General features: G+C 37.9%; 1 protein-coding gene across 7 annotated transcripts in view; it reads right to left on the bottom strand.

Moving 5' to 3' along the window:
- The window catches only part of LOC127573460 (protein tweety homolog 3-like), a 139156-nt gene that overhangs the window by 18296 nt on the left and 100175 nt on the right, over window positions 1-20685 (bottom strand). For all 7 annotated transcript variants that reach the window (XM_052021704.1, XM_052021700.1, XM_052021702.1 and 4 more), the window contains exons 8-12: window positions 15882-15937; window positions 11717-11809; window positions 6278-6370; window positions 5503-5642; window positions 267-449 (exon numbers count right to left, since the gene is read on the bottom strand). In XM_052021704.1, coding sequence (XP_051877664.1) covers window positions 267-449; window positions 5503-5642; window positions 6278-6370; window positions 11717-11809; window positions 15882-15937 — 565 coding nt within the window. The remainder of the gene's footprint in view (window positions 1-266; window positions 450-5502; window positions 5643-6277; window positions 6371-11716; window positions 11810-15881; window positions 15938-20685) is intronic.

Below are 20685 nucleotides of genomic sequence, written 5' to 3'. Positions count from 1 at the left end.
TGACTGAGGAAGTTATCCTTGCTAAACCAGCAGGTAAATGACAGTAAATATAAATTCTGCCCAGATGGCTAAACTGGGTTCCCACCACAGCCTGACTGCAAAAAATTTAATTTGGCATACATTGATTGTGCCAGATTCATGCATAAAGTAATCTAAGTTAAGGTTTTAAAGCTCTTCTGGACTTGAGCCTTCAAGAAAAACTTGTTTAATTTCAATCAGACATACAAAAAACAGGAACTCAAAAGGAAAGCAGCATAGTTGCTTACATGTATTCTGTGACAGGGGCATTGCTCACAGTATGTGCTGCGGCAGGAATACTGGTCTCACTACCAAAACTGCTTCCACAGCTGTAGAGACTGGGCATGTGAACTCTGTACAGATTGTCATGCTGCTGGCGGCTCCCTTGAGGGTTCACAATATCATCATCTCCATCGTCATCGACATGACTCCTTCAAGAATGGGGAAAAGCAAAGAACATCAGAATCAAGCATTGCACTCCTATTTAAACTAACCTGATATTTTATTTATAACACACAGTTTCATAGATTTAGCATATTCACTTTGGATTAAGTGTTGTGGTGTTTAGTACTACCAATATAATGTTTGGATCTTACTTTTAAAATCACCAATTTTGATCTAAATGCTGAATTTTCAATAAACCAACATTCATATTTCAATAGCATTTGTTCAGTTTTCAAAAGAGCTCTGTACAGATTGTGTATTATGACAAACATTAGATCGTTACACCAGATACGCTCCCTGAGAGCGTATTATCGACCATTCCCACCAGCTACATCACATATCCAAGAAACCTTAGCTGCCCAATATCCACCCACAGATTGAAAGATCATTTGTATTATTGTAATCCAGATTATTGTTTGAGTCTCCCCCATTTATTACATTCGTTGTGCCACACAACATAATGAAGGGAGTATATGTCGTCTGTAAGGGTGTGATTTGGTGAGCATGTCAGACCCTTGCTTGACTATATCTGAAGTAGCTCTCCCAATTTAGACACCAGCCTCCAGATGTTGGTGAGCAAAGTCAACCTGGTTTCAGTGCCTGAACTAGTTTTATCCTTTAAGTTTTAACATACCACATTACTTGCTAGTGCATTTCAAAGGGCAGTTAATATTCAACCACATTCTACAGGTCTGCTGTCACATCCATGGTAGACCAAATAAGGATGGCAAAGGTCCTCCCATGAAGGACATTAGTGAAGCACTTGGGTTTTTACTGTAGTTTTCCTGTCTATTAAGGTTAAGACTGATCTATTTGAGTGTTTTAATATTATTGATTGAATTAAAATTCCACAGCTGCTGTGGTGGGATTTAAACTCGCATCTCCGAATTGTTCGTCCAGGAGTCTGGGTTACAAATTCCATTCATATTTTACCATTTCTTGATTCAAGTCTCTCCCCTACACTCTCCAGCAGTTAGAAGGAAATTGGTCTGGAAATCACAGAATTATTATGGCAGAGGATGCCAGCATTCACACTAAAACCCATATAAGACAGTTAGGCTCCAGTTGGAGAAATGCAGTCAACTCTGGGTACCAAAGCCTCACAGAAGGTATTAATGGAATTTAACAGTAATTTATCAAGGATGAAAGACTTGTTACATGAAGAAATTCAAATATTCATATTTATCTCAGAGCAAAGCTGGTTGAAATGAGATTTGATAGAGATGGAGGAAGAGATTATTTTCCAGGTGACAGAAGGTTTGTTAATCAAAGGAAACAGAAAGAGGGTGAAAAAAAATTACTAACACGAGGATATTTTTGTTTTTATAAACACACACAAATTTATAAACTGAAAAAGGTGCTGAAATCAGATTCAGTAACAATTTTCAAATGGAAACAGAGAAAATACTTGCATGAAAAGAAAATTCTGTACCATGGGAACATGTCAGCAAATAGGACTCTATCCAAGAGCTGGCACAAACAGGGTAGGTCAAATTGCCACCTCCTGTGCCATGTTTCTGTGACTGAAGCATGTAATAAGTATGATTTGGCAATGGTAATCAGATGTAAGCTAACCAGACTGTTCTACTACCTCACCACCACCTCTCTCAGCCCATCTAAACTGTTTGCCTGATATCCAACACTGAATGCAGAAATTTCTTTCAATAAAGTATGAGGAAGGTAACAGCTAGTACAATTGATTCCTTCCATAAATCCCACCACCAAGCCACTGCTTTATCCTACCCCAGAAACTGAAACAGACTATTTGCAATCTCAGAAGTATTTAGAAACTCCTGATCAGCTAATTCCAACAATTCAATATCACCTACTCCATCAAGTCCACAAAGCCATGGCTGAAGCTCTCAAACATGCCTTTACGTCATTTAAATTTAATGATTCCAATACACTACTGATCAACTTGCCCTTTACTACCCCTTATTAAAAACTTAAACAATCCAAACTTGTAATGCCTGGGTTCTAACTTGCAACCCTACACCCACCACTCCTACAGTTTGTGACCCACACTGGATTCAGTAACAGTGATGTTAAAATTCTAATTCATGTTTTAAAACCCCTCTATCATCTCACCCTTTACCAATCTCTATAACCTAATCCAACTTCATTGTGCATCAAAACATCTGCACTCTTGTCATTTTGAACACTATCACATCCTTGATGCTCATCATTCTACTGAAGTTCTGAAATTCTCTCCCAAGATCTCTCTACCTCTCTTTCCTCCATTAAGATGCTACATGAATAAGAGGTGGTAATCCATCCCACAGATCCCTTGCACATCTCACATTTTGTTTGATAGCCCTCTGGTAAAGCACCTACATTAAAGTTGCTTTAGAAATGCAGTTGCTAAAGAGTGGATATGTCAAATCAATTTCATGGCAACTCAGTTACTTAAAACAGAGAAGAAGAATTTCTTTTCTCGAAGGGTTACAAAACCTTGGAATTTTCTACTTCAGAGGGCTGTGTATACTTGGTCATTAATTATATTCAAGACTGCAATACATAGATAGTTGGACCACTGGTAAATCACAGGTTATGGGGATCAGACAGAAAAAAGGGGCGTTAAACATAGGAGTCAAAACAGCCATGATGAAGCAGGCTTGAGGGGCCATAAAGCTTGGTCATGATTCTTGTCCTTGTGTACCATTACTGATTTGTTTTTAGTGTGACCTACAGACTTACTGCATACGTGAAGCATTTTCTAAGTTCATTTCAGATCCACAGAAAATGTCCATATTTTCAGAGCTCAAAATTTGGTTGGGGATACTGCAGAAAAGAGCTAGAGGTTTTACAAAGTTCGAGGGATCCCAACCACAGATAAGAAACAGTACCAAAGTTCAGATAGTTTTCAGAGTCCTGCCAAACTTCTGTGGAAGGGAGTACCTGGTACCACACATTGGACAAAATAACATAACAAACATTTCATAATATGAACTCACACTCACTAACTTTGAAATTAATGCAAATTTTTCTATAATATGTAAATTGTTAATTCTCATTAAATTTACTGGGTGAAGTTCATTCTCAAGGGAACCAAACTGACTATAGTTTGCAATTGTAACTATTGGATTCACCAACAGAGGGCACAATAACTCTGCTGCTGCCGCTTTGGGAATACAGTTTTCATGTTACTGCAGTTATATAAAGGTTTTTGTGCTGGTGGACTAGTATGGAATCTTGCAGACCAAATATAACTGTTTCTATTAATTTGCCTAAATTTGGGATTTATCTAGTCTTGAAACTGTACTAAAAACTCTTGTGCAAATCTCTATCACTGCAAATTTTAAACAGAACAAAGCTACTAGTCTCCCCACTTGGTAGATCAGTACCCCACATTATTAACCTCCATCGTCCAAATGGTGGATAAATGATCCATAATCATGCATGCACATACAAATTAGGAATAGGAGTAGGTTACTTGGCCCCTCAAGTTGGCTCCATCATTCAACACGATACTTTTTTGGAAATCTAATATAGTATATCCACTGGGTCTCCTTTTCCACAGTCCATGTTACATCTTCAAACAAGTCCAATAAATTGTTAAAGAATAATTTCCTTTCACAAACCCATGCTGACTTCACCTGATTACCATGATTTTCCACTACCCCCACCAAAGTAACCTTCTATAACGTCTTTAAAAGTAGCTCCTAACATTTTTCCCACAAAAGATGTTAAAGCTAACTGGCCTAAAGTTTCCTGCTTTCTGTCACTCTTCTTGACAAAATAAAGAGTGAAAGAAAGCACCTGCTATTTTCCAATATAATGGAACCTTCGCCAATCTAGAGAATTTTGGAAAATTAAAACCAATACATCAACTCACTAACACTTCTTTAAAGACCCTAGGATGAAGTCCATCAGAGGCCTGAGAACTTGTCAGCTACCTGATTATCATGCTAGACAGGAATAGTTCAGAACGGTTCCAACTGGGCATTCATGACTTATGTGGATTACCAGCAATAGCTGAATTGGAAAAGGCCATCTTCAACACGGAGCATAACCACTTCAAATTCAACAACTGTCGAATCACCCAGCACTAGTATCCCAAGGTCACCAGTGACTTTACACTTAATTGGACCAGCTATCATAAAAATGACAAATAAAGCAGAAGCAGGGAATTCTACAGCAAATGATTTTCTTCCTTACTTCCGAAAGCTTTTCTACCAATTAGCAAGGAGTCAGAGATGTGATGGAATACTATGCACTCAGTGGGACGAGTGCATAAGTAAATCAAGCTCAAGCACCCAGCTCAAAGTTACCCACTTGATTGGGACCCCATTCACCACTTTAAATATTCTTTTCCTCCACCACAAGAGCACCAACACTTCAGTGTGTTTCATCTGCAAGATACCATTAAAGGTTTCAAATCACCACTCAAACTCTATCACCTCAGAGGACAAGCAGAGAGAGTGCCTAGGTACATCACCATGATATTTGGTGCTGGATGGAATTACAGAGACACAGAGAATCAAAATCTTATTTTCAAATCCCACAATGAATGACAATCACAAAATCAAACCATTGCTTAAGCAGGAGCTAATTAAGCACAAGGTTGATGGGTGAGAATGAGGCTTGATACAAGTTAAGACACTTTAAGATTTGGAGGATCTCAATTGTACAGCAAGTAAAATATAGAAGATAACAAAGGCACATGTAGACGTATCACTTAAATTCAGTTCAAACCTGAAAGGCACTATTAAAGGCATATGGTAATAACTATTAGCAAAAAGTTTTAAGAAAAACTCAACAGTTGACTTAATACAGCTCTTTATAGTTATGTGTCCATGTTGGATACTTTATTGCAACTATGGGATCAAATTTTATGCAATTATTTGAAATTCTGATTTCTGTTCACTGAATGGCCAATTTCAATTTTTTAAAATTTGTTTACAAAATGAACATAATGCCACAGACACAGTTCTGCCATAAACAATATAGGCATATAAAAATGTAAACTATTTGATACCTGCACCAATGTGGGAAAAATGTTTACAAAAATTCAAATACATAATAATGTTAACATCATACCTCTTGCTCTGCTTCCATGTATGGGGAACACTGCAGACAATCGAACTCAACATCAGTGCAGTTACAAAGGAGAACAAAACCAAATAAATTAGACCCTCCACGCCATCATAGCAGAGTCCTGTCAGAGCCTGCACATAATCCTGTAGGAAAGAGAGAAATATTGTACAGAAATACAGATGGGAAACCACAAGTCAGAGTTCCAACTCCATTCCTGTCTAGTACCTGTTGCTGTCAAGTATTGGTTTAGGGACCGGGAGAGGACAGGACCATCAAGATCACCTATAGTACTCCAGACGTTAAACTGTTTACTGACTTCAGCAAGATTCATGCAGAAACAACTACTTAAATAAAATAATGGAACATGTAGATACTCAAAGAATCCATCACCATGAGAAGCAGTGAGAAATTCAAAGGGAAAACAAAAATGGCATCTTTTAAAACAATACAACATTAATTCAGTTATAAACTTGCCCATTGTATCAAGTTTGCCATATAATATTTTGAGCAGTCAGGAATGAAACAGGCAGGGAAGTGAGAGAGAATAGATTAATTTTACTCTTCCACATACTGTGCTGGACTATTGTATTGCTCATTAGTAATTCAATGATTATTGCAACATATGGCTAGGAGGAAAATGGCTGGGTAAATAGCCAGTTACATGATTACCTTGGAATTTCAAATACATTGAATGTATAGTTAAAACTATGAGTAGTAATTTTTTTTTTAAACCCAGTATTTCATTGCTGTTTACAAAATCAGAAACTTGTACACTCACCATATGAAGACTGCGACAATCAACTAGAGCAGTCAACTGCTGCAGGGTAGTCTCTGTTGAGTTCAATACTATTTGAGTTCGATCCAGATATTCCTATTAATACATGTAAGCAATGATCACCTCATAGGACATAAGAATTCATAATATATTCTCAACACCCATGGACCTCCTTTATTGAAAAGGGAGTGCTTATTGAAACCGGTAACTACTGAACAGATACCTATACTGGACCAGCACACAGAGTGCAATATTATTATAATTACAGATGTCCAGATTACCTCAAACTACAAAACTAATAAGTAATACTTCAAACATTATAATGGTTTAAGTACAGAAGACCCAGGTACAAATAAATGTACAAAAATTACCAACACGACTAGTCCAGCCTGATATTTTAACTTACTTGCAGTTTGTTCAATGTACACACTACCAATGAGATGCCAATCTCATCCAGGATTTGAAAATAATAACTTGTGGAGTTTGTCTTGCTAAGAATTTTCCATTTTATTTGTATGAATAACTAAACCAAAATATGTGGGGGAGCAAACTAAATTAGGATTTGAAATTTATTTAATTTGAATGAAAAACACTCAGGTCTACAAGTTTTTGTTCCAGATAAAAATCTTAACGAGAGAATGATCTGCACCCTGAGATAAGCAAGCTTAACATAGTGAAGATCCTGGGGTTACATTAATTTTCAAATAAAAACAGAGTTCCAGTTTGTCACTTTTCCCTGCTCTTTCCCTTTAGCCCTCCAAATTTCTGCCTTCCAAAGTGCTTTCGTTCCATATTGGTGTTAATTTTCAGTGAGCAGGAACTGGGACTTGGAACAAGAGGCGGGAGTTTTCCAAAGAGGTGAGTCTCTGTGTTTGGTGTTCATTTTACCCTGTGGCAACAAGTATACCCCTTGGATGTCAAGAGAGATGGTGAATTTAGTCAAGAAGAAAAAGGAAAAGTATGTAAAGTTTAGGAAGCTAGGATCAAACAGAACACTTGAGGATTACAAAAAGCCAGAAAGGAACTCAAGAAGGGAATTAGGAAAGCCAGGATGGGCCATGAAAAGTCCTTGGCAAGTAGGATTGAAGAGAATCCCAAGGCATTCTATACATACATCAAGAACAAGAGGATAACTAGGGAGACGGCAGGACCACTCAAGGATAAAGGAAGGAACATGCGCTTGGAAGTGGCGGATGTGGGTGAGGTCCTTAATGAATACTTTGCATCAGTATTTACCAAGGAGAAGGACATGGAAGATAGGGTGTGGAGCATGCTAATATGCTAGGGCATTTCGAGATAAAGGAGGAGGTAGTGTTGGGTCTCTTTAAGAGTAGCATGGTGGGATATCCCCAGGGCCTGACGGGATATATCCCAGATTATTGAAAGGGGCAAAAGATGAGATTGATGGGGCCTTGACCAATATCTTCGTGTCCTCTCTAGTCAAAGGCAAGGTCCCGAAGGACTGGTAAGTTGCTAACGTTGTTCCATTATTCAAGACAGAAAACAGGGATAATCCTGGTAACTGTAGACCAGCGAGTCTCACGTTAGTGGTAGGGAAGTTACTGGAGAGGATTCTTAGGGATAGGATTTATGAGCATTTGGAAAACCATAGCCTAATTAGGGACAGTCAGCATTGCTTTGTGCAGGACAAGGTGTGCCTTACTAACTTGATTGAGTTTTTTGACGAGGTGACGAGGGTGATTGATGAAGGTAGAGCTGTGGATGTTGTCTACATGGATTTTAGTGAGGTGTTTGATAAGATCCCTGATGGGAGGCTCACCCAGAAGATTAAGATGCTTGGGATCCATGGTGAATTGGCCATTTGGATTCAGAACTGGCTTGCCTGTAGAAGACAGAGGGGTAGAGGTTGATGGGACTTATTCTAGCTGGAGGTCTGTGACTATTGGTGTTCCTCAGGGATCCGTACTGGGACCTCTGCTGTTTGTGATGTATATAAATGACGTGGATGAAAGTGTACATGAGCGGGTTAGTAAGTCTGCAGATGATATGAAGATTGGTGGTGTTGTGGATAGTGTAGAAGACTGGCAAAGGATACAGCGGGATATAGATCAGTTGCAGATATGGGCAGAGAAATGGCAAATGGAGTTCAACCCAGCCAAATGTAAAGTTTTGCACCTTGGGAGATCAAATGTAAAAAGACAGTACACTGTTAATGGCAAGACCCTTAATGGTGTTGATGAGCAGGGGGATCTTGGGGTCCAAATTTATAGCTCCCTGAATGTGGGAGTAAAGGGCAGTAAAGAAGGCATATGGCATGCTTGCCTTCATTAGTCGAGGCACCTAGTTCAAGAGTCAGGAAGTTACGCTGCAGCTTTATAAAACTTTAGTTAGGACGCATCTGGAGTATTGCATTCAGTTCTGGTCACCCCATTAGAGGAAGGACGTTGAGGCTTTGGAGAGGGCACAGAAGAGGTTTACCAAAATGCTGCCTGGATTAGGGAGCATGTGCTATGAGGATAGGTTGGACAAACTTGAGCTGTTCTCTCTGGAGCAGCACAAGCTGAGGGGAGATCTGATAGAGGTTTATAAGATTATGAGAGGCATAGACAAAGTAGACAGAGTGGTGGATGCCTGGAATGCACTGTCTGGGTTGGTGGTGGAGGCAAATAGGATAGAGGCATTCAATAAGCTCTTAGATAGGCACCTGAATGTGAGGGAAATGGTAGGATATGGACATTGTGTAGGCAGAAAGGATTATTTGATGGGCATTTTATTACTAAAGTAATTGGTTCGGCACTATTGTGGGCCGAAGGGCCTATTCCTGTGCTGTACTGTTCTATATTCTATGTTCTATTTAAAAAATTACTGCTGAATCTGCTAGCTTACACTTTTCAAATAATGGGGGCAGGTCTACTCCCCAGAGATCACTGATTTCTTTCAGCATGGCCCAGGGGATAGGTTCTTGCTGGGATAGACGGCCAGCTGAACTGACAGAATAGGTAAAAAAAAATTAAAATATAAAAATAAACCAAATTGCAAGCAAAAAAGACCAAAAAACACATAAACAGCCTTTAAACTAACCTAATCATATCAAGCAAAAATTCTTACTTTTGCTTATCCTTCACCCTGCACCTGATTTACTCTCATTCATTCCAGTGGGTCCACTTGTACCAGGATAACGCTGCAAGCATTCAGTGAACACATTTCCCTGCCCAAGAAACTGGGAAGGCTGCATTGCAGCTTATGCTTTGGAATAGTCAGTTACAGGCTTATCTGTAGCTAGGTCTTGGTGGAAGATCAGTCCCAATACATTAATGTTATCAATGTATTCAACCTTTAGAGAAAAGCTCATCTGGTTCCTTTGCCAGTTAATTTTAATGTGTGCTCTCTGGTTATGGTTACATGAGAGAAAACAATTTCTCTTCATTTTCTCTATTGAAAGCCCATCATTTTGAGCCGCTCTATTAACTCTTTTCCCCAGTTTTTCCAGACACTGTACAACTGAACCACCTCAACCATTCTCAATACTCTCTCTAAAACCTTAAGATCCATCCAAAAGTGTGATGTCAAAATTGGACAAAATTTTTTAGTGGAAGCTAACTAGTATTAACAAACCTTTAATAATTTAATACTTTTCTACTTCATTATTTATGAACTAAACGATTCAATGCTTCAGCATTTTTATTAACTTATCCTAATGCTGGGGAGTGTCGTAGAACAGAGACTCCTCGGGGTACAAGTACAAAGTTCCCTGAAAGTGGCAACACAGTTAGACCGGGTGGTGAGTACAAGAGCTGGGACGTAAAGTTACAGCTATACAAGATGTTGGTGAGACTGCATCGGGAATAGTGCATTCTGTTCAGGTCGCCATACTATAGGAAGGTTGTGATTAAAAACTAGAGAGAGTGAAGAAAAGATTCACAAGGATGTTGCCGAGACTAGAAGTTTTAGTTGTAAGAAGGAACTAGATAGGGACCGTTTTCTCTGGAGCAAAGAAGGTTGAGGGCTGGCCATATTGAAGTTTATAAAATCATAAGGGGCATGGATAAGATGGATTGTCACAGTCTTTTTCCCAGGATAGGAGACTAAAATTAGAAGGCATATGTTTACGGTGAGAGAGGAAAGATTTAAAGAGGACCTGAGGGAGAAGTTTTTCACTCAGAGGGTGGTGGGTATATGAAATGAGCTGCCAGAGGAAGTCATAGAGACAAGTACAATTACAACATTTAAGAGATTTGGACAAGCACATGGATAGGAAAGATTTAGAGGGATATAGGCCAAACGTACGCAACTTGGTTCACAAGGATGAGTTAGGCCAAAGGGCCCATTTCCACACTATCTAACTCTGACTTTCAAACCCTAAAGCCACAGCACTGTTCCAGCGACTCACCCATACTTCAAAATTACACCATTTATTTTAAATCACCTACCCACGGTCTATTTCTCCAAACATATCATTTACACACTTGTGATAAAATTCATCTGTATGAGTCTGCTCGTTTCAGCAGCCTATATTCTCATTGGTTACATTACTAAGCTTAAAAACTGTGCCCCCTTTACCCAAGACTTGGTCATCAGATGCATCAGAAAGCTACAATTCTGGACCACTGGTCCAGAGAGATGGATTTGAATTGTACTGTGGCAGCTGAAGAATTTAAATTCAAGTGACTAAATAAATCTGGAATTAGGAAAACACTGGTCCCAATAACAGCAAGCACAACACTTCTGTGACACTCATTTAGTTCACCAATGTCCTTCAGGAAAGGAAATCAACCATGCTTATGCAATCTGTGACTGTAGAATTATCAATGTCATTGATCTTAACCACCTCATCAGTATAGGGGCAATCAGGGATTGATATTAATTGCTGGTACTACCAGCAAGATCAATATTATACAAATGAATAAATAAAAGGGGAAAATTGTTTCTAGCAGCAAGGAGGACAACTATTTAAGGTAATTAGCAAAAGAACCAGAGGTAACAAGAAAATAGATATTGAGTTATTGCAATCAGCATTGCATTTCCTGAAAAGGTGAGTGAAGCAGATTCAACAACTTTCAAAATGCAAACTTGAAAAGGAAAAAATTGTGAATCGCAAGAGGAAAAATAGCAAAACAGTGGGGCCAAATGAATTTCTCTTTCACAAAGATCGCATGGACATAATAGGCTGAAAAGACTCCTGTGATAAATCATTCACAGTTGCAGTGATTTTATGAAACAGGTTAGGTTCCTTACATTGCATTCAATTCCAGATGAAGGAATCATAATAATACATGCTGCCATAATCATTATAAATGTTATACAATTCACAAAAGGGAATTATCTTGCGTCTTTATTTACTTCATCATTATTCGTCACCACAATTTCAATTTTGTTTTACTGTAAATTGGTAAAGACTCAAAAGCTTCTTTGGAAACCAGATAAATTAAGTGGAAAATCTGTACATGAAAAATTTCCTTTCCTTCAAATGATAATACTTACACGAGAAGATGGGAACTCCGGGACAGCTGACTTCAGAAGTTCAGATACATGATCCTGCATCTCCACCAGAGCTTTATGGCTACTAGAGAGTTTCTGAATGGTTTAAAAGAAACAAAAGATGCATAATTTGTATTTCCCACAGCTAGGCATATGTATTTTCACAATATATTAAAAATATAAGTGAATGTCAAGCCAGTTCATTAACACAATCCTATCTAACTATCCTACATAATTACCCACTTATAATTGGCCAATATTTTTTGGGAGACAAAAATTAGAAATCAAACCTTTGGCCAATTTAATTTGTAATATCAATGCAGTCAACAGTGCTATGGATGCTCACTGAAAAAGGTGGGAACATATTGCCATTGTTGTGAAAACCCAATAGTTAACCTTGCTTCTAGTCTTATCACACAACTGCCTTTTAAACAGACATAAAACAGTACACTACAGGAACAGGCCCTTCAGCCCACTATGTCTATGCTGACCATGATGCCAATTTACTCTCTAATCCAGCCAACATCCTGTTGAACCTCTTCAGCACCCTCTCCAAAGCCTTCACATCCTTCCTGTAATGTTGCAATGAGAACTGCACACAATATACCAAATGTGGCATAACCAAAGTTCTATACAGACACAATACGACTTCCCAACTTTTATACTAATGCCCTGACTGATTAAAAACAAGCACCCTATCCACTTGTGTTACCACTTTCAGGGAGCTGTGAACTTGTACCCCAAGATCTCCCTGTATATCAATATTCCTAAGGATCCTGCCATTTACTGTTTACTTTTTTTAATGTCTTGAAATTAAGGAATCACTTCATTGAAGTCTGAGTTGGAAACTTTCTTGTAAAAAAGCTTACCTAAAACTACTGCTGATGAACTGGAGACAAGACTAGTTCACTGTTAGGAATTTTGACAGCAGTACTATATAATACATTAGAATCAAAGTTACATCCAAAATTCCAGCTTCTAATTACCCCACCAAGTACAGCATTCAAACATTTGTAGCAAATGAATTAAGCTTCTACAAATTCTAATCACAACCAATAAAACACTAGGAGACATGTCTGGATTTGAATATAGATATTACATATATATATATATATATATATATATATATATATACATTTTAAACATTGCCAATATATTAAGCCATAAACAATTTGTAAATAACTCTGAATCTATCATGCCAAAGATATTGCAAGAAACGTTCACTAAACAGTGACTTCGGGTCACTATCTCCATGCCATCCTGCAAGTCTTTGCCAAGAATCTTTCCTCCACCGAAATAAGTATCCCCTAGACATAGCATGTTTCAGCTGCATTAACAAAATGTGTGTTCTTATAAAGATTCCAAATCTTAGAGAGTCATAGAGCACGGAAACAAGCCCTTCGGCCCAACTGGTCCATAACCTCAAGGCAGCCTATTACAAAGATCTGTTTTCACTTACTGCTACAAAACCAGTATAATCATCCACATTCAACACTTTTTATTTACTTCAGTCATTTTTGTTTTACTCCTGGGGACAGAATCTCTATTATTAGATGTTCTATTCATGATTCTCCCAATGCCTAAAATATTTTGTAAAAAAAATAATGAACATTGTTAGCTTCACAGATGTTACTAATGTGCAAGTTGGACAGCAACTTCAGGCAAGCACAGATGAGCAGTTAGACAATAAAATCCAGAGGAAAATGCATCCTGCCTCTGGCTGACTCATCACAGAAAGTTAGGGCTTTCGTGCCACAGAAAGTTACAGCTTTTGCATTCCAGCCAAAGGATCTATTTAAGGTACAATTACTATCAAAAAGTTTTTTCTGCAATTGAAAACTCACTATTATAGCTGTCTAGTCTCATTTCTTCAGTTTTTAAATAGTTAATATTTATTTTCACAAAATATCCTTTTTATTTCATTTTCTGTTCCTGATATGGCATTTAATTCATTTTTCTAATTTACTCTTCCTAGCTCAGACTGCGCTTGTTACAACTCTAAACAACAACTGCACCCCTTCTCCAGATCAAAGATGTGGCTATGGTTTTTCCCATACGGGCCCAAATTAATCCTGTCTTTTTGTAGGTTTCCTGGAAATCTTCCTTTCAGTCCTACTTTGGTCCACTGCTTCAACTCTTTTCCAGTATATCAACAATTGCATTAGTGTACTCCTTGCACTCATGCAGAGCTTGAAAATTTCATCACTTTTGCTGCCAATTTCTACCCTGCCTTCGTCTACACATGGTCCATCTCCTTTCGCTTCCTTGATCTCTCCTTTTCCATTCAGAAGATAGACTAGCTACAAACATCCATTACAAGCCCACAGACCTCCACAGCTAATGTTGACCATACATCCTCCCAGCCTGCCTCCTGTAGAGACACCATTCCATTCCTCTGTCTCTGTCATATTTGCTGTGATGAAGAGACATTCTGCACAAATGCCTCTGAAGTGTCTTCCTTCTTCCTGAACCACGGTTCCACCTCAACCATCGTGGATAGAACTCATGACTGCATCTCATCTATTTCCCACACCTCTGCTCCAACCCTCCCATCCTGGAGGGTGCAAGAATAGAGTTCCCCCTGTCTTACTTCCCACCTCACCAGCCTCCTCATTCAACCAACTGTTCAACATCTGCAATTCCTGCTAGATCCAAGATTTCACCACCACATATTCCCCTTCCCCCTCTTTTCAGCAGTTTGAAGAGATTGCTGATTTGGGACTCCCTGGTCCACTCTTCCATCTTCACCATCCACTCCCCATCCTTTGGTACTTTCCCATGAAACTGTAGGAGATGCAACACCAGACTGCTCGCCCCTTCCCTTCTCACTATCCTGCGACCCAAACAGTGCTTCCAGGTGAAAAAGTGATTCATTTGCATTTCTTTCAACATTATATTCCATGTTCACAATGTGAGCTCCTCTACACTGGAGAAACCAAATGCAGATGAGGTGATCACTTTGTAGATCACCTCCATTCAGACTGCAGGAATGAACCCAAGCTTCTGGTTGCCTGCTTCCTTAATTCGCCACGCCACTTCCATTCTGACCTTTCTGTCCATGGCCCCATGCACTGTTGCAACAAGGCCTAACACTTCATCTTCATCCAGGCATATTAAGCCTTCCAGAGTCATTATTTATTTCTCCAATTTTAGGTAACTCATTTTCCTACTGCCTGTAATCATTGTGGTTCAGTTTTTCCTATTCTATTAATTTAATCTGGCCCGCTGGACATACCCCACAGCTTTGCCATTAACATCATATCACATAGACAAAGAAGTTTAAAGTCCTTGTAAATGCACCCATTAGCCCATTCTAGAGACATTCCCTTTGTTCTATTCATCCTCCCCTCCTACCAAAAAAACTAACTTGTTTTTCTCTACTTCTCAGTTCTATCAAAAGGTCAGGGACCTGAAAAGGTAGCTGTTTCTCTTTCCACAGATTATGCTCAACTTGCTGAGCGTTTCCAGCATTTTCTGTTTTTATTAAACATTTGTTCACCCAGGGATCTTAATGCCACCCTTCATAGTCAAACAGTTCCCATTACTAAAAAGGTCAAAGATGTCCTTTTCTTGATTCTGTTGATGCCTTTTCCTACACTAATTTGATAAACAATTCTTGAACAAGTTCTCTGCAAGATACACATCAAAGATCAGTAAAAGTAAAATTACTTATTTAGGTGTGTTAGCCAAGGAAATGTCTTCTAAAAATTAACAACTGCGTACAGCTGTGTTTGACAAGCTATTTCATGTTGCTGAACTTCACATGCAAAAGATATTTTTTTCTACTGAGTCCCTGATTTTTCTTAAAACATGTTTCCACATAAAACAGACTCAGGTGGAACATGTGATCCAGATCACTGCAACACAGTGCCAGGGTAGACATAGACGTGAATAACATTACTTCACTGACTTGATACAACAGTGAAAAATTCAAAAAAATTATTACACTCAGATGAAGCCAGAAATTCTGTGCTGGCTAGAGAATTTTAATGTTTAATATTTATCTGGATACATAAATGGGATAAGCGTGTGAAATCACAACCCAGAGCACTAGGAGCAAGAAAAAGGGATAACAATTTAACTGTATCTTTATATTTCCTTTTGAGAGGCATATCAAACATTTGTATACAAAAGTAAGATTGATGTACTGCATGCAACACTGTCTCACCTGTTGAAAAGGATTTGGGTATCCAATGTTGCACACCAGGTAATAATTTAAAGCATCTGCAAGAAAAAAAAATGAAAAGTTACAACTAATTATTGATGAATCTTTTGAACAGATTTAAAGAAAATTGAAAGATATAAACAGATGATTTGAAGCTTTGTTCAGCAAAATCAGAAATAGTGAACAGCAAAGTTGTTCATACCTTCCAGTTTATAAATACTGATGACTTAGGGATAATAAATGAGCGAATAAGGAAATAAGTTGCAATCACCACTTAAAACAAGATATTAATTAAAATTGGTAAATATTCCCTATTTCACTGTTGCTTCCACTTTAAGAGGCGAGCAGAGACTCATTCTGCAATTCATAGAAACTTTTGCATTAAAGGTAGTCAATTCACTTACATCATATAGCAATGAGAAAAATTCAAGAATTCTGAGCTCAGCCATGTCTGAGCTATCTATCATTAAAGATCATAAATCCTACTTTAGCTTTCCAGTTCGGCAGTATTTGTGTAAGCAATTTGCAATACGAGCGTCAATGATAGGCTAAACTGTATCAAAAAAAAACAAGGTTTTGCTGAAGTATGAAAACTCCTGCATTTCCTCCCTGCAGCAAACCCACTGAAAGTTAATGTTACCCACAGCAGTATCAGCAATTTATTGTTGAAAAAATAATTACATGCATAAAACAAAAGTTTACCCTTAAGGTAGCCTTGCAAAAAAATTGCCATGATTTTTAGTAATTCTAATGTTCATTAGAACTTTAGCAGACTGAGAAAAGGAAAGTTTTATTGTTCAGCACAAGGCCCCGAATTTAAAAAAAAATTTTAAGTGTTAACCTCAAGAATTTTGGCATATCCATTTCCTTAATTGTGATTTCCAGCATCTGCAGTTTTTGTTTTATACACCTTACCTCATATCATGGGATTATGTCCCCTATGGAGAGATTATATTCTCTGAATATGATCATGAACCTTTCCTTTGCACATGCTCATAAAATATATAATGCAACTTATTTACAATGTATTCTGCAGTTTTTAAAGAACTAATATTGAACATGTAACCACCAGAATTTCCCTCGTTTCAATGCTGAACAACTTCAAATAGAATCAGAACAATATCCTATCTACAATCAAATAAATTGTTTTTTTTGTATTTTCACTGGTAAATGCAATTGTAATCTACAAAATATTTATACATTTTGTTCAGCACTTTTTTTCCTTTATTGCGAATGATGAATGATGTGACACAATCCCTAACACATCAAGAAAAAGTGACATGTTATGTTTGTGGGCTTTGGCAGTTTAAATTTTAAGCTTTAGGCTTTCAGAAGAGACACTGATTATGCTGAATGATGCAAACAAATTATTGAAGGTCAACAAGGTTACCAAACAACATTTATTCTTCATGTTGCTTTTTATTTAAGCAAAATACAGTTCTCTCAGAAATGGCTTCATACTTCCCAATTATACTTAGAGGGTTTAGGCAAAAAAAATCCAGTTTGTATTTGCTTTCATGTCCCAAAAGTCAATAACCTATACAACTGTAATTATATATAAAATGTACATAATTTTAGGGATTACAATAAACATCCCATGGCTTGTATGTATCTCTAATCAGGGTTTATAAATGTCTAGTGAAACACAAATAATTTAATTGCCCTAATGCTGAAGTCAGAGAACTCAGTGTATTATAACAAGTTAAATACTTTAAATTCCTAAAGATTACCACCTTCAATTTCATGAAGTTCACATGCTAAATCATTTATGACACATGCAACATATTGGCAATGACATTTAAGACTTACTTAGAATAGATATTTAATAGCTTATCATTGCACCCAATAGGTCTCTTCATTGATAACTTCATTAGAAATACATTTAATGCAATCAGGTGGTAAGGGGGCATATTCAAGAAATAATAAGTATTTTGATGGAGACTGCTTCCTGCATATTAATAGTTTCTATGGTGTAACAGTGTCAGAATTTAATACTGCACGCATTTCGGAGTTAAGTTCAACCAATTCTCTTAGTTAATTTCATATTAATCGGCAAACAACCAACTCTTTTCTCATCCTTCTTATCTGTGGCAGCACAGTAGCGTAGCGGTTAGCGCGACGCTGTTACAGCACCAGCAATTGGGGTTCAATTCCCGTCGCTGTCTGTAAGGAGTTTGTACGTTCTCCCGTGTCTGCGTGGGTTTCCTCCGGGTGCTCCGGTTTCCTCCCACATTGCAAAGACATACGGGTAGGTTAATTTGGGTTTAAAATGGGCGGTGCGGACTCGTTGGGCCGAAAGGGCCTGTTACCACGCTGTAAGTAAAAAATTTAAAATAAAATTTATCTACTGCCCTTTGGTAACACCATCCAACAATAGTTATTAGTTTCCACATTTATATTGATGATGCAAAGCTGTGCCTCACAAAGAACAACCCAGCCCAAACAAGCTTAGCAGAAATACGCTCCACACAAATACTGAGAAAACTTCACCCCTCATCTTCAGTCTAGGTCACAAACCATTCTCTTGCCACCAACCCCATTCCTCTCCCTGGTAAGCATCTGAACCATACTAGGCTATCAACGACCTTCATGGTCTACCAGTTATGGGTTGAGTTTTAGACTTCATCTGAGTACCATCACTAAAGCCACCTACTTCCATTTCTTTAACATCAATGGACTGTCACTAGTTTAGTTCCTCTGGTGCTGAAACCCCATTCAGTTTCATTGTTATCTATAGAGTATTTCAAAGCAGACTTGACTGCTCTCCATTTTCCAGCAACAAGGCCAACTAGTGCCTTCCAGCATCCTGATTTACAACAAATTTTATTCACTGATCACCTTTGGGCCCAGACTGGCTCCTAAATAAGCAAAACTATGATTTTTTTAAAAAAAAGATTCTCATACTTATTTTTAAATCCCATCATGGACTCACCATCCCTCTGTAATCTCCTTCTGCCACATACAGCACCTCTGTGCGAAAACTCGGACTTCTGCCCAAGTTTTATCACTCCACTGCAGGCAGCTGTGCATTCAATTGTCGATGCCCTCAAATTCTGCAACTTTTTTTCCTTCTTTAAAATGCTGCTAAAAGTCTTTCACAGACCAAGCTTTTGGCAACCTGTCCTAATTCCACTTTATGCGTTTGATTTTTTTTGTTTGATAATTCTCGTGTGAATTACTTTAGGGCATTTCAGCTATGTTACAGGATTTACATTAAGTGGGGCCGGCTGTTTTTATTACCAGAGTACCCAAAATGTTACTGATGACTATTTCTATATTTCACAAGCAACCTAGTTAAACAAATCTCCTTTCCATCCTCATTAAACATAGTTAAAAATATAAATCATTCATGCATGGGTTAGTGTAGCCCATGTCAAGCTTTACCAATATTAAGTCAAAATTCTGAAACGCTTTGTTTTTATTATAAGCAGAAAAAACTTTCCTAGGTCACTAGAACAATTGGCTCTCTCAAAAAAAATCTTGAAAATACTCAAGCTTGACCCTATTTGTCCATAGAGAAAGTGATCCAACTTGTCAAATTGACAACTTTGCTTCACAATTATTTCATCACCCTCAGCATACTCAACAATTTCCATTGACTTTGACTTGACTTTCCCAATTGTCTGATTGATTTGTAAGACTGTGGGTTTCAAAGTTAAATGAAAAGTTGCCATCCCTTTATAGTTAATCCCTTATAAAGTGAATTGAATATCCAACATCATAAGTTAAAACATCCCTAACAATTCATCCAAGTGAAAGTCCCAAATATTACAGCTTTGGACTGACAAGGAGATTGTGTTCAACAGCTGTCTAGAGGCACTGTACCCAAAGTGTACTCTCACAACACTGACAGAATCAGAGGGAGACTTAATTTCAACTTATCATTTTGGAGTAGCACATATTAGTACCATGCACCAGACTGGGAGAAACATTTCAGCCTACAAATCCTCAGAACCTCTTCTGGTAGCCTCTTCTGCATCCCCATGTGATCATGTTGCAATTGCCTTCAGCTGTCCAATTCCAGCTCTGGGATTCTCTCTCCCTAACCACCACTGCCTCATTGTTTTCCTTTAAAATGCTTTTTTGACCAAACACTTGATGATCAAATGTTCAATACTGCTCAGTGTCAAATACTGTTTGAAACCGGTTCATGATGTGCTCTGGAATATTTTAATTTTAAGGCACTACATGAATGCTAGCTGTTTTGATTGCTTTCTTGTGTAATTTTGCTAGCAGTGGAGCAAATATCTTTTATACAGCCCTGGATATTATATCTGATCCTAACTATCTGATCGTAACTATTTGATCCTAACCATTTTTGGCTCTCTCACGGGTATTTAAATCAAGGGATTCAACACAGATGTAGATCACATTAAACCACTTGCATAACATATGACGTATTATTGTAAATTTTTTTGCAAACAAAATTCAATAGCCAATTGGCTTTATTTCATGCTAGGGAAAAAGAAACAGACTTTGTTCAAATGCTATCCTAACACAAGCAAAGAAATCCTAGACCAAACAAAACCATTGTTCAATGGATAACCAAAATCTAATTTATCCTAATTAAATCAGACCAAATACAAGACACTAGATAAAACAAGTAGAGTTATTTAAATCATGGCAGGATATTCTTCTTAGCTTCTGCCCACAGGGGAAGACATCCAGTACAATTAAAAATTGAAGATGAGAGTGGACAGAACAATTACCTAGGGGCTCCTCTTTCTGATGAATCACAAAGACTGTCAAATCCATCTGGGAAACCACAGCAGACTATCAGCCAATTTAAAGAATTGCTTACATCCCA

This window comes from Pristis pectinata, chromosome 8 (assembly GCF_009764475.1).
Source record: "Pristis pectinata isolate sPriPec2 chromosome 8, sPriPec2.1.pri, whole genome shotgun sequence".
NCBI lineage: Eukaryota > Metazoa > Chordata > Chondrichthyes > Rhinopristiformes > Pristidae > Pristis > Pristis pectinata.
Note: the sequence above shows the minus strand (reverse complement) of the source record. Positions and strands in the feature narration are given on the sequence as shown.